This window comes from Hemitrygon akajei, chromosome 10, assembly GCF_048418815.1.
Source record: "Hemitrygon akajei chromosome 10, sHemAka1.3, whole genome shotgun sequence".
NCBI lineage: Eukaryota > Metazoa > Chordata > Chondrichthyes > Myliobatiformes > Dasyatidae > Hemitrygon > Hemitrygon akajei.
In genome coordinates, this window is record NC_133133.1 from 25,272,556 (window position 1) to 25,288,060 (window position 15,505).

The 15,505-nt window shown below is 37.0% G+C and overlaps 1 protein-coding gene across 2 annotated transcripts in view; it reads right to left on the reverse strand.

Moving 5' to 3' along the window:
• rlim (ring finger protein, LIM domain interacting) overlaps nt 1-15,505 on the reverse strand; it is a 65,766-nt gene that overhangs the window by 9,172 nt on the left and 41,089 nt on the right. For both annotated transcript variants that reach the window (XM_073057926.1, XM_073057927.1), the window contains one exon: nt 5,788-5,892. In XM_073057926.1, coding sequence (XP_072914027.1) covers nt 5,788-5,892 — 105 coding nt within the window. The remainder of the gene's footprint in view (nt 1-5,787; nt 5,893-15,505) is intronic.

The window sequence follows — 15,505 nt, forward strand, 5'->3', positions numbered from 1 at the left end:
TTATTAGACAGGTCCAAAGGAGCCACAAATACAAAAAAGAATCATTATCTTTACTGGCAGTTTGAAAAAAATTGGAGCAGTAAACTCAAAGTATAAAATGTTGCCAACTTTTAAACAGAACAATGAGATGCTATTCTTGCAGCTTCTAGCAGCCATCATTTGTAAATAATACTAAACCATGAGGCATCAGAACAAGAATGGGTAAAGAATTAATATGGCAGGCAACCAGAAACAGTGTGCGTGGGGGGGTTGGAATGGTACTTGCATCTAACAAGTATATTCATTGAAAGAATCTACATTTTGTTTCCCAATAAGGAGCTGGAGACCACATTGTGAGAGGTGAGCTAAATTAAACAAAGAAAGTGCCCAAAAGACATCCTGTAATGGCAAAGGGAGGGAGAGAAAGGTAAAAGTTGCATTACCTACATCTGTATGGAGGAAAAATAGCCTTGCCTTCTTCCCTGCTTCAAACCTGCGAGATCTATAACACTTAAGTCTCACATCTGAAAAAGTAACGTGTTCTTCACTGATGCTGCCTTTATCTGAACAGTTATAGAATTTTTTGTATGTTTTAACTTGTTAACTGCAAAGTAGCAAGAAAATCTTATTGACAGGTCCAACTCCATTTGCTGATTCTGACATTACTCCATTTTGCATGCATTAAATTCCAAATGTGCAAGGCAGAACTTCACATGGGCCACCAGCTAGGAAACCAATCCTCCAATAATTAGGCAGCCTTTTCAGGCTAGAAAATATCTACCAACATCATGATCACCGTGCAAGATCAAGAACAATGGCTTGGTCAATCTTTACCTTCTGAGAAAGGGACGCGCAGTTTTTGAGCTCAAAACTCAAAACAAAGCTCAAGAACCACAAAAATGGCGGCCAAATATTTGAAGGCAGCGTTTTTAATCAAAGCCCATTAGGTTAAAAAAAAGGAAAATCTTGAGTAACACAAACCAGTCAGCTAGTTCAAAATAATGCTCTTAAGAACATTAATTGACTATGAACCCAACTCCTGGATTGCATTGATTACCTGCTGCATGGCCATGCCAGTGGGACTCCAAGGGCCTCTGATGAATCTGTCATCCAGTGCAGATAACCGTGGGCATCCTTGATGTGTTGTGAATACAGACAGGCACTTTGTAAAACCTTGGGTGCCAATGAGGTACCAAATGGTATGTCCTTATACCGACAGCTTTGTCTTTTGAAACTGAACCAGAATCTCCAATGCCATTCCTAAATAGCGATATAAAATTAGTCATCTTTCATATCCAGAGCTGCTAGCCAGTCTCCTATTGCCTGAATAGTCTCAAGAACTGAAACCGCTTGAATTTTTTCTCTGAGAAAAAAAGCTTAGAACCCTGAAGACAAGTAACCAGAGCTGCTTACCATCATCCCAAGTCTTCAGGACAGTACAACAATTCTGAAGCTGCAGCTGTTTTCTTTAAACCTCCAAGCTTCCCTCTTCAAAGTCCTTGAACACTTTACCTCCCAAATCAGAGTTCTTTTCGCCTGGAGTTCCACATTCAAAATCTTTACAATCAAGTTTCTATCCGACAAGTTGCAATGAAATGGCCCTAATTCAAGTCAGAAAAGCAATCCTCTATGGCCATGGGAAATATTCCCAGCTCATAGTTTTTGTGGAGTTTAACATGATTGATTGCAAATTTGCAAATTCATTTGGGAGCTACAGACATATTCAAGGACTTTGAAACACAAAAGCAAGTTTGATATAGGTTAGTCATTAGCTGGACTAAAAGAGTTTGTGGGTACAGCTTTTTTTTTGTAAGTGGCTGAAAACCAGGCTTGAAACAAAAATAAATCGCACCTCAGGAATAAGAACTAGTTACAAGATTAGTTTGTGTTTGGTGACGGAGGGGGTGGCTTGTGGGTAGGCAATGGCAAAAATAATACTGTTTGATTGTTTTAATAGAAGTCAGGTTAAAGGAGCTAGATGTGGATCTAAAAGAGCAAGGATGGGAAAGAAGCCATCTCAGTTTGTCTTTCCTCTTAAATATTGTCAATGTGAGTGACAACAGTTATAAAGTAGTTAAGAGTGGTCTTTTTTGTGATTGTTGGTGCAGGTCATTTGTTCAGCTTCTGGACATTGTCCAGTGGACTTAAAGGGATTCACTTAACACAAACAAAAGTTGATACACATACAGTATGCGAGAGTTATATAGTAATTCCCAATGTTAGCAGAAGGCAATATGAAATCTGCAGATGAAGCTGTAACAATTATGAATCATACCAGAGGAAACTACCTTTCTGCCTTCAGTGAAGATGTGAGAAGAGGTGTAAGGAAGTGATTAAAGAACTGCACAAATGGGGTAGAGGTAGTTATATAAGCTTGAGCAGCTTGTCTTGAGAAGCAGTAACAAAAGGAAATAGCTACATTAATTTGCTGCAGTCACATTTAAACTTTACAGCTGGATAAGTGCTTAATATTGGGAATCTCTTTCAAGATATGACAGACATTTTGATATTTTGATGCAGGACATATTCAGTAAGAGTGCCAAGTTAACCCTGTCCAAGTGTCTTGACCATAAAATACAAAAACAAGCAACATGTAACTGATTTGGCAGAGTTCAAGGCCTAATTTATCAGGACACACACTGCAAATATGACTTGAACTGGACATCTCAGGAATGGAAATGCTTACTTTAAAGTCTCATTTGAGACTCCTTTTGTTCCTGAACTGCATCTTTGCTTTACACTGCTTTTGGACGATCCAGTCAAACATGCAACTTGCAGACCGGTGAGGTATTACATGTTTCAAAGAAAATTTAGTTCTTTAATATAATTTTAATTTCCAGTCACAATTGCTGATGCACCACTAACAGATTATTTATAAAAGTTCAAAATTTGATGAAACTTCAGTGCAGTCCCAACTAGGATAGATGAACAATGATGACTAGAGGATCTGCTATATTTTTACTACATCTCTCTACTACCAATCTAAGGTTAATTCATACCAGATACAATGCAGTTCTTCATTTTAGATAGTTTGAAACATGGGGAGGCCAGCAATTTTATGTTTACAAACAAGTTTTTCATGCATGCAAGCAAACACAACACCGATTAGTAAGTCAATGCATTCTATTGCTGAAACATCTGATATTTCAGTTTCTGGCAAATGCTGGAGTCAAAATACTGTTCAGTACCTACAGTATTTCTTTGTGATACAATGTCGGCCAGAGCCAATATACAGTGGCATGCAGAAGTTTGGGCACCCCTGGTCAAAATTTCTGCTACTGTGAATAGCTAAGCGAGTAAAAGATGACCTGATTTCCAAAAGGCATAAAGTTAAAGATGACATTTCTTTAATGCTTTAAGCAAGATTACTTTTTTATTTCCATCTGTTACAGTTTCAAAATAAAAAAGGAAAAGGGCCTGAGCAAAAGTTTAGGCACCCGGCATGGTCAGTACTTAGTAACACCCACTTTCTGTAAATGCTTTCTGTAGCCAGCTAAGAGTCTTTCAATTCTTGTTTGGAGGATTTTCGCCCATTCTTCCTTGCAAAAGGCTTCTAGTTCTGTGAGATTCTTGGGCCGTCTTGTATGCACTGCTCTTTTGAGGCCTATCCACAGATTTTCAATGACGTTTAGGTCGGGGGACTATGAGGGCCATGGCAAAACCTTCAGCTTGTGCCTCCTCAGGTAGTCCATTGTGGATTTTGAGTTGTGTTTAGAATCATTATCCTGTTGTAGAAGCCATCCTCTTTTCATCTTCAGCTTTCTTACATATGGTGTGATGTTCCAGAATTTGCTGGTATTTAATTGAATTCGTTCTTCCCTTTACCAGAGGAATGTTCCCCGTGCCACTGGCTGCAACACAATCCCAAAGCATGACCGATCCACACCCATGCTTAACAGTTGGAGAGGTGTTCTTTTCATGAAATTCTGCACCTTTTTTCTCCAAGCATTCCTTTGCTCACTGTGGCCAAAAAGTTCTATTTTAACTTCATCAGTCCACAGGACTTCTTTCCAAAACACATCAGGCTTGTTTAGATGTTCTTTGCAAACCTCTGAGGCTGAATTTTGTGGTGAGGATGCAGGAAAGGTTTTCTTCTAATGACTCTTGCATGAAGGTCATATTTGTGCAGGTGTCGCTGCACTGTAGAACAGTGCACCACCACTCTAGAGTCGGCTAAATCTTCCTGAAGGTCTTTTGAAGTCAAATGGGGGTTTTGATTTGCCTTTCTAGCAATCCTACGAGCAGTTCTCTGGGAAAGTTTTCTTGGTCTTCCAGACCTGAACTTGACCTCCACCGTTCCTGTTAACTGCCATTTCTTAATTACATTCTGAACTGAGGAAACGGCTACCTGAAAATGCTTTGCTATCTTCTTATAGCTTTCTCCTGCTTTGTGGGCATCATTTATTTTCATTTTCAGAGTGCTACACAAGCTGTTTAGAGGAGCCCATGGCTGCTGATTGTTGGGACAAGGTTTGAGGAGTCAGGGTATTTATAAAGCTTTGAAATTTGCATCACCTGGCCTTTCCTAACGATGATTGTGAAGAAGCCATAGCCGTAACAAGCTAATTAAAGTCTGAGACCTTGGTAAAAATTATCTGAGAGCTCAAATCTCTTGGGGTGCCCAAACATTTGCATGGTGCTCTTTTTTTTCCACTCTAAAATTGTACAAAACAAAAATAATACACTAATCTTGCTTAACATGTTGAAAAGAATGTTTCATCTTTAACTTTATGACTTTTGGAGATCAGTTCATTTTCTACTCACTTAACTATTCACAGTAACAGAAATTTTGACCGGGGTGCCCAAACTTTTGCATGCCACTGTACCTACAATTGACGTCAGACCAGCCCAACATTTTCTCTATTAATGTAAATTTTGCAAATCATCAGTCTTATTTGCACTTAAAATGATTTTACTACTTAGAGAACATGAATGATAGAACCTGATAAAACTCAACTTGCAAATGGGTTTGGTAACCTGGTTAACATCTTGAATTAACTTTTAATTCAAGTGGGGTTTATTCACTCGTGTTCCAATTAACTTTAGCTCTTGGAGTTCAAGTGCTACCAAGAGCACTTTGGAGAAATACTGGACAACAAAAAGTGGACTGGATTATTTTGCAATTCCAAAACCACTCCGAAACTACATTTACCAAGAATGAATTACAGAGAAACAGTTTTATTCAACATATAAGCATAAAAATACCTGATTAACTGGGTGAACCAAATAGGCTCAATGGCCTAAATGTTATTATAATATATTGAGCAGTGTTAAACTGAATCATGAAATTTCCCAACATCCACTGTGGCAGGCATTGATTCTAAAAAATATTTTTAAAATGCTTAAAACAAAGCACCTAATTCTGTGAGCTTTGATGTGAATCTGGATGGTCACTTCAATGTACAAGTTCACTGGAAACAACACAAACGAAGATAATGAGCAAGAGAGAGAATGATTCTCTGTTCTTGCACTCTCCATAGCCAACAGTATACACAAAGGAAGAATGGTTGCTTCAGAAGAAAAGCATCAGGTAAAATGGTTATTTGTAAGACTGCATTTCAAAGTAAGGATGGAGATTCAATGAGAGGAATGGAGAACACTTTTCAGACCCACACAAATATAGCAAAGCACTGATAATTAGAAGCTCAGGAAAGTTACCCATTATTTTGTATTCCCTGCCCAAGCAATTATTCTTCAACTTTATGATGCAGAGTGGAAATTTGTAAGTTTCTAATAATAAAATTTAAACTGAATTCTGGAAGCCTAAACATGTCTTTAGATTTTTTTTCCTTTTATTTATATGCTTACCTCTGTCACCAGAACCTTCACTCCTTCGAGCAACAGGGTTGTTCGGAATAATGCCATTTTTTACTTGATGCAGACGCCTGGTGAGTTCTTCTTCTGTAATTTCTCCTTCAAAATACAATTAGGATGGACACCATGAACAATATTATAACAATTATCACATTCACACTTCAACCATTGCTTCACACTGACACACCACTAATAGATTCTTTCTGAAAAGTTACAAATTTGGCGAAATTTGGGTCCAGGATAGCCCAGATTGAGTCTTAAGCATTCTTAAATAGGAGGGTGAACACCCAGAAGTCATGATCCATGTAGGTACCAATGACACAGTAGTGATGGGGTACTGCATTGGGAGTTCAGAGAGTTAGGTGCTAAGTTAAAGGGCAGGACCTCCAGGGTTATCATCTCAAAAATGCTAGCCTTGCCACGTGCTAGTGAGGCCAGAACTAATAAGATTACGTATACAGTTTAATACGTAGCTAAGGAGTTGGTGTAGGAGGGAGGGAATACGATTTTTGGATAACTGGGCTGTCTTCCAGGGAAGGTGGTATCTGGACAGAAGGGACGATTTGCACCTGAACTGGAATACCCTAGCAGGAAGGCTATTGGTGCTGCACTATGGGACTTAAAGAGTTGCCGGGGGATGGGAACCAGAGTGCCAGATCAGACAGTGGAGACTTTGTGGAGGCAAATGTTGGTAAGACCTCAGATAAAGTTAGAAATCCAAAGATCGAGCGTGGTGTGACTAGTGTTCTGAGCCGCATATATTTCAATGCAAGAGGTATCGTAGGAAAGGTGAATGATAGTGCTGAAGATGAGGTAGCTGGTTTACAAACAGAGGCAATGCATAGGGAGGAGAAGCTGTTGATACGCAAAATTGCAGTCAACAGCATGAGTCGCAACATAAAAGGCGGATGAAATCAAAAAGGGTGAATACGGGACTGAAGGTGTATTTGAACGTGCACTAAACAGAATAAGGTTGATGAACTTGCAGCACAGTTACAGATTGGCAAGTATGACACTGTAGGCATCAATGAATCATGGTTGAAAGATTATAGCTGGAAGCTTAATGTCCAAGGATACACATTGTATCGAAAGGATAGGCAGGAAGGCAGAGGGGGTAGCATTGCTCTGTTGGTAAAAAATTAAATCAAACCATTAGACAGAGGATAGGATTGCAAGGTGCTGAATAATTATGGATTGAGCTAAGGAACAGCAAGGGTAAAAATAACTCGATGTGAGTTGTATACAGATTCCCAAACAGTAGTAAGGATGCATATTACAATGAGAGATAGAAAATGCATGCCAAAACAGCAATGCTACGGTAGCCCGGGGGGGGGGGAAGAGTTCATATGCAGGTAGATTGAGAAAATCAGGTTGGTGTTAGATTCCAGGCAGGGGAATTTTCTAGAGCGCCTACGAGATGGCTTTCTAAGAACAACTCGTGGTTGAGCCCGCTAGGGGATCAGCCATTTTGGATTAGGCATTGTGCAATGAATGGTTTAGAAAGCTTAAAGCAAAAGAACTCTGAGGGCCAAATGATCATAAAATGATCGAATTCACCCTGAAATTTGAGGAGAAGCTAAAGTCAGGAGTCAGCGGGAGATGCTCATGGAGTGAGTACTGTTTTAGATCCGCTCCATAACCTTTACTTTTTTTAACCTTTGATCACCCTTATCCAACTTATTTTTACCTACACCAAAAGATTCTTGCTACTTTCTCGGGCTTATCGTTAAGAGTTTATTGTGAATTTTTGAAGATATGCAAACAGAAATGGCTCTTAGATCCAAAGGACGAGAACCGGGGCGTAACCCGAACGGTAATGGAAAGAAGCAAGCTCAACCACAACGCACTGAGTTAACTTATGAACTGTTTATGGAGGTTTTGGATAAAAAATTCGATGAACTACAACAAGTTTTTAAACAAGATATAAAGGTTTTTCAAGATTATATGGTTAAGACGGATTCAGTAATTAACCAGCAGCAAGTTCTTATCGCGTCTCTGCAAGAAGAAGCTCGGAAACGAGATTTGACAATTGAAAAATTGCAACAGGATTTAATTTCGACCATTAAATTGGTGGAAACACTTAAAGCCAAGAGTGTCGACTTTGAGAATCGGTCCAGAAGACAGAACCTACGTATACTTGGTCTCCCAGACGGCATAGAAAAAGGCGATCCTTCGAAATATTTTGCTCAACTTTTAAAAGATGCGTTCCCGTCGGTTTTCCCAGAGAACCCCCCGTTACTTGATCGAGCACATAGAATTTGGAGTCGTTCATCGAGTGCTTCAGCTAAACCCTCAGTTGTAATTGTCCGGTTTCACTATGTACACGACAAAGAACAACTTATTCGTGAGGCTCGGAGGGCTGGGATGATTAAATTTCAAGATTACTACTTCCGTTTGGTTGAAGATTTTAGTCCTGAAGTTATGAAAAAAAGGCTTCTTTTTAAACCTCTGATGTCTGAATGTTATGAGAAAAATCTAAAACCTGCGCTCTTATACCCTGCGAAGCTTAGAATATCTCCGTCGAATGCTCCACGCCAGGTTTTCCTTTCTACATCTGAAGCGAGAAAGTATCTGGAGGAGAACTTCCCTACTGCTATAGATACTAATCCCTAATAAATGAGTGATTCTGATCGTGTAAGATGGTTTTCGATTCCTCAAACCAGAGTTAGTCTCTGGTTATTGGTGTAGGTTTATCCTATACTTCATATTTAAGTTAAAGTGTGTTTTCGTTATATTAATCGCTCTGTTTTATACACTTTAACCATTATACTATATTTTTGACTATTATTTTTGTTCCCTTGAAGGTATATTTTTAACCTTTCGAAGGGAAATTTCTTTTTTATTATTAAGATGGTGGTTTTTTGCAAAATATTCTTGGTTTTGTTTAAGATGGCGTTATTGTTTCTTTTTTCGTCTTCTTCCTATAATGCATCGCTTATCATAGTTTAAATATTTCTTGATTTGTTTGGGTTATAACCCGATTTATAAACTTTTAGTGATTATATTCTTTTTTTTACAACTAAGTATATTAAGAAGCGTGGATTTTAGTATTGTGATTATAATTTTTAAAGTTGGGGTGGTTTTTTTTATATATCCTTTAAATACGGAGTGGTCTGCCGCTGATATGGGGGTAGAATTAGTCTCATTTTTTCCTTTTTCTAGCCATATTTTGGCTTTTTTTCTTTTTCTTGTGGGGGTGGGGGGTGGTCTGTTTTCTAATTTTATTTTTCTTTTACCAGTTTGTTTTAGCTTTTTCATTCGGGCTGTTTTTGAACTACAAATATGTCTATGATGTCGTCACTTCCGGGTCCGCTCTTTATTTTTGTTCCTCTTCCGGGTGCATGAGTTTATAATTTGGTTAACCCTTTCTATACCAAAGGGTTGACTTTAGAAGCAAGGCTCAAACCATTAACTTTGTGTCTTGGAATACTAATGGTTTAAACCATCCGATTAAACGAAAGAAGATTTTCAAAGTATTCCAAAGACTTAATGCTCATATCATTTTTGTACAAGAAACTCATGTGAGGAAGGAGGACAAATATCGCTTTTTTAGGTCTTGGCGGGGTCAACAGTATCATTCGAATTCGAATGCCAAAGTTAAGGGAGTTTCAATGTTTATTGACTCCTCTATTGCATTTGTTCAACATGATATCCTTTCGGATCCGAATGGTAGATTTTTGTTAATTACGGGTTTACTCTGTAATAAAAAGGTTGCTATGGTTAATGTTTATGCTCCAAATGTGGATTGTCCTGATTTTTTTTAAGTCCTTATTTACTTCTTTACCTAATCTAAATGAATATAAGTTAATAATGGGTGGTGACTTTAATTGTTGTTTAAATCCTTTGATGGACAAATCTATATCTATTCAGACTTTACCCAATAAGTCGGCCACTTGTATTAACTCCTTTTTGACTGATAATGGAGTTTTTGATATTTGGAGATTTCGGCATCCTAACGACAAAGAAGTTTTCTTTTTTCTCACATGTTTATCATTCCTATTCGAGAATTGATTATTTTTTTATTGACTCTTGTTTTATTCCATCGGTAATTGGTTGTAATTATGATATTATAGCTACCTCTGACCATGCTCCATTAAAACTTTCTATTCAATTTACGGATACAGCTTCAAGTGCTAGACAATGGCGATTTGACTCTACCTTATTGCAAGATCCGGACTTTATTAAATTTATGAAGGAGCAGATCGATTTCTTCTTTTCAACTAATTCCACGGAAGATATCTCTTGCGGAACACTTTGGGACACTTTTAAAGCGTATATACGTGGACAGATTATCTCTTACTCTGTTGCTCTGAGAAAACGCATTAAGAAGGAAACTCTTTTATTGGTTGATAAAATTAAAGAGATTGACAAGAAATATTCGACCACTCCTAGTAGGGAGCTTTACAAACAAAGGGTTGAACTTCAAATGGAACATAGTTTATTACTTACATCTCCGATTGAAAATCAATTAATGAAAACCAGATCTGATTTTTATATATATAGTGATAAATCGGGTAAACTGTTAGCTAGTCAGCTGAAGAATGTTTGGGTTAAACGTCAAATCACTAAGATTCGTCAGCAGAATGGGGATTTGACAGTTAACCATGATGAGATAAATAAGTCTTTTCAAGACTTTTATACCTCCCTGTATCAATCTGAATTCCCTCAGGATCATAATACCATGTGTGATTTTCTTGGGAAATTGAATTTTCCAAAATTATCATCCGATGATCTTTCAGTATTAGATACTCCGATTACGGATGCAGAAATTAAAGGGGTTATTTCCTCAATGAATTCTGGGAAAGCACCAGGTCCAGATGGGTATACAGTAGAATTTTTAAAATGTTTTTCCGCTACTCTCTCTCTCCTTGGTTATGCAAGGTTTTTGAAGAAGCAATTAGATTGGGGAATTTGCCACAATCTTTTTATAGAGCTTCCATTTCCTTAATACTGAAGAAAGATAAAGACCCTACTGACTGTGCATCTTATAGACCAATATCTTTATTGAATGTGGACTCCAAGATCTTTTCCAAGTTACTGGCTTCCAGGCTGGAGAAGGTATTACCCCAAATTATTTCGGAAGATCAAACTGGTTTTATTAAAAATCGCTATTCTTTTTTCAATGTTAGGAGATTACTGAATATTGTTTATACTCCTTCACATAGCACTTCAGAATGTGTTATTTCATTAGATGCGGATAAAGCATTTGATAGAGTTGAATGGCCTTACTTATTTTATGTGCTGGAGAAGTTTAATTTTAGTCCGACCTTTATTTCTTGGATTAAACTGATTTATCACACTCCAGTAGCCTAGGTGTTTACTAATAATCAAAGATCTCCCTTCTTTCGTTTATTGCGGGGCACTAGACAAGGTTGTCCTCTTAGCCCATTACTATTTAACATTGCTTTAGAACCTTTGGCAATTGCCATCAGAGAATCACAGGATATTTCGGGTATTAATCGTGGAACAGATATTCATAAGGTATCTTTGTATGCAGATGATTTATTATTATTCATTTCTAACCCTGAGAAATCTATTCCAGCAGTTCTATCATTGTTGGCTCAATTTAGTGAGTTCTCTGGGTATAAGTTAAATCTTAATAAGAGTGAATTGTTTCCTTTGAATAGACAGGTCCCAAGCTATGGTAATTTACCTTTTAAATTAGTTAATGACTCTTTTATTTACTTAGGGATTAAAATCACAAAAAACCATAAAGAATTATTTAGGTTTAATTTTTTACCCTTAATTGATCAGATTAAAGGCTTGTTTACTAAGTGGTCACCATTATCTTTATCTCTGATAGGTAGGATTAATGCTATTAAGATGGTTATTTTACCTAAGTTTTTATATATTTTTCAAGCGGTACCAATTTTTACTCCGAAATCCTTTTTTACTAATGTTGATTCAAAAATTTCCTCATATATATGGCAGAATAAAAATCCCAGGTTAGGTAAAACATACTTACAGAAGACAAAGAAGGAAGGTGGGTTGGCATTACCCAATTTCAGATTTTATTATTGGGCAGTTAATATTAGATATTTGTTATGTTGGTTGAAAGAATGGGATGGTCCTTCTGGCCCTCATTGGGTGAGTTTGGAAATTAAATCGGTACCAGGTTATGCTCTGGCTTCTATTTTAGGGACTTCTCTCCCTTTTGCTCTTTCTAAATTGCCGAAACGAATTGACAACCCGATAGTTAAATATACCTTACGTATATGGTTTCAATTTCGGAAATTTTTCAGGTTGACTCAATTCGTTTTAAATATTCCTATTGTATCTAATTGTTTTTTCCACCCTTCAATTATAGATCAAGCATTTTTTGGCTTGGAAAACTAAGGGTTTATTAAGATTTTCTGATTTATTTTCCGACAATTGTTTTATGTCTTTTGAGCAATTATCTAATAAATATAATTTGCCCAGATTTCATTTTTTTTTTTAGATACTTACAGGTTAGGCATTTTTTAAGTACGGTACTTCCTACGTTTCCAAATTTTGTGTCTTCAGATATTTTGGAGAGTTTGTTTGAATTAAACCTTTTTCAAAAAGGGCTTATATCAAAACTTTATAATATAATTATGAAGATATGTTCAGTGCCCCTTGATAAGACCAAAAATGATTGGGAAAGAGAGCTTAATCTTATTATTCCTATTGAGAATTGGGATAGAATTCTTCAATTAGTTAATACATCATCTATATGTGCCAAACATTCATTAATACAATTTAAGGTTGTACATAGGGCCCATATGTCCAAGGATAAATTAGCTCATTTTTATTCTTATATAAACCCTATATGTGATAGATGTCAATCGGAAATCGCGTCTTTAACTCATATGTTTTGGTCATGTCCGCTTTTGAAAAAATATTGGAAAGATATTTTTGATATTATCTCTGCGGTACTGAACATCAATTAACAACCCCATCCTATTACCGCAGTTTTTGGTTTACCGATGATGGACTCACTTCATTTATCTCCTTCCGCCTGTCGAATGATTGCTTTTCTCACTTTGATGGCTAGAAGATCTATTTTGTTGAATTGGAAGGAAATTAATCCCCCCACTGTATTTCATTGGCTTTCTCAAACTATGTTATGTTTAAATTTAGAAAAAATTTGAAGTGGTGTATTCGATACTTCTATTAAATTTGAAAAGATATGGAGACCATTTATTCAATATTTTCATATGATGTAATATGATCCTGTTCCAAGCTTATTGGTTTTTTCAGCTTTAATCTTATTTATGTTGAGAGGATCGGAGTTGACGACATTGATGTTTATGTATTCTTGTGAGATATTATAAACAGCCCTTTTTTTTCTCTTTTTTTTAAGTTTTTCTTTTTTTGCTTCCTTTTTTTCTTTAGATATTAGATTAGTAGGTTAGTCAATTTTGCAAATATATTTTTTTTCTTTTTTTATATTATATATTATGAAATATCTAGATTTACCTTGTTCATACATATACTGTATGGTTCATGTTTTGGGAAAACTTATTTATACTGTAATCATTGCTTATGTATTCTTTCATGTGTAATGGGAATTTGTATGTTTGTAACCCCTTTATTAATATATCAATTGTATTTTGTTCATAATATTATTAATACTAATAAAAAGATTGAAAAAAAAGCTAAAGTCAGATGTATCAGTATTACAGTGGAGTAAAGGAAATTACAGAAGCACGAGAGGGGAATTGACCAGAATTGATTGAAAAAAACAATGGCAGGGATGACAGCAGAGCAGCAATGGCTAGGATTCCTGGAAGCAACTTAGAAAGGACAGGATACACACATCCCAAAGAGGAAGAAGCATTCTAAAGGAAAGAAGACACAACCATGGCTGACAAGTCACAGCCAACATAAAAGCCAAAGGAAGGGCCTATGATAGAGCAAAAATTAGTGGGAAGTTAAACGATTGGGAAGCTTTTAAAAACCAAATGAAGGGAACTAAAAAGTCATTAAGAAGGTAAAGATGGAATACAAAAATAAGCTAGCCAATAATTTTGAAGAGGATATGAAAAGTTTCTTCAGATACATAAACAGGAAGAGAGGCGAGAGTACATATCAGACCGCTGGAAAATGAGGCTGGAGAAGTAGTAATGGGGGAAGAACGAAATGACGGACAAACTGAGTAAGTATTTTGCATCAGCCTTCACTGTAGAAGAATGGTGGAAGTTCCAGGTGCCAGGGGTCATGCAGTGTGTGAAGTTACCATAACTAGAGAGAAGACTCTTGGGAAACTGAAAGGACTGAAGATAGATAAATCACCTGGACCAGATGGTGTACACCCCAGGGTTTTGAATGAGGTGGCTGAAGAGATAGTGGAGGAATTAGTAATGATCCTTCAAGAATCATCAGATTCCGGAGGACTGAAAAATTGTAAAAGTCACTGCAAGGGAGAAAGGCAGAAGAAAGGGAACTATAGGACAGTTTGTCTGACCTCTGGTTGGGAAGATGTTGCAATCGATTACAAAGGATGAGATCTCAGGGTACTTGGAGGCACAGGCCGTATCAGCATGGTTTCCTCAAGGGAAAATCTTACCTGTCATATCTGTTGTGATTGTTTGAAGAAATAAAAATGATAGACAAAGGAAAATCAGTAGATGTGTGTACTTGGATTTTCAGAAGGCCTTTGACAATATACATACATACACAGTTTAACAAATAAAAATATCAATAAAAACCAGCAAGGGTAATCCTCAAGATATCTTTTATTTCTTGTCAAGGGAACAGAGACTAACTACGACGATTGTCTCTCAATCTAGCAGTATTTTAATCCTACTAATTATAACCACGAAGTCATTCAGAACTAAGGAGTTTAATGAGACTCTGGAAAACATGGGCCCTCATCCAATTCTCAGGAACTACACATCAACAAAGAGAAATAGTGATCAGGAAAGAGACCCATGCACGAGTTTTGTTTGAGGAAAAAGGTATTTGGAGATCAAGATCTCAGAGATAGTACAAAACTGGTGGTCTGCCAGGCACCTGTGATTCCCTGCTGTTAATACGCTTGACCTCCTGACTGCAGGCATACTATGTCTTATGGTATTAACCTCCTCACAGCTGGCACCTCAAGGTATGAAAAATATCATAAGACACGGGAGCAGAATTAGGCCATTGGGCTAATTCGAGTTTGTTCAGCCATTCTATCATGGCAGATATATTAACCCTCTCAACCCCATTCTCCTTCATTCTCCCTGTAACCTTTGATGCTCTGACTAATCAAGAACGTATCAACCTCCACTTTAAATATACTCAATGATTTAGCCTTCACAGCCGCCTGTGGCAATGAATTCCACAGATTCACTACCCTCTGGCTAAAGAAATTCCTCATCAGCACTGTTCTAAATGGATGTTCATATAGTTTGACGCTGTGCCCTCTGGTTATAGATTCACTGCTATAGGAAACATCCTCTCTAGGTCCACTCTATCCAAACTTTTCTATATTCAATGAGATCCACCCTCATTTTTCTAAGCTCCAGTGAATACAGTCCCAGAGCTATCAAACACTTATCATCTATTAAACCTTTCATTTGAAGAATCATTCCCGTGAATCTCCTCTGGATCCTCTCTAATGCCAGCATATCTTTTAGTAGATGAAGGGTCCAAAACTGCTCTAAATGCCTTATAAAGCCCCCGATACCTATTCTCACCTTCCTTTTACTATTTATATATCTGAAGAAAAATTTCTGGTTTCCTTTTTTATATTATTGGCTAGCTT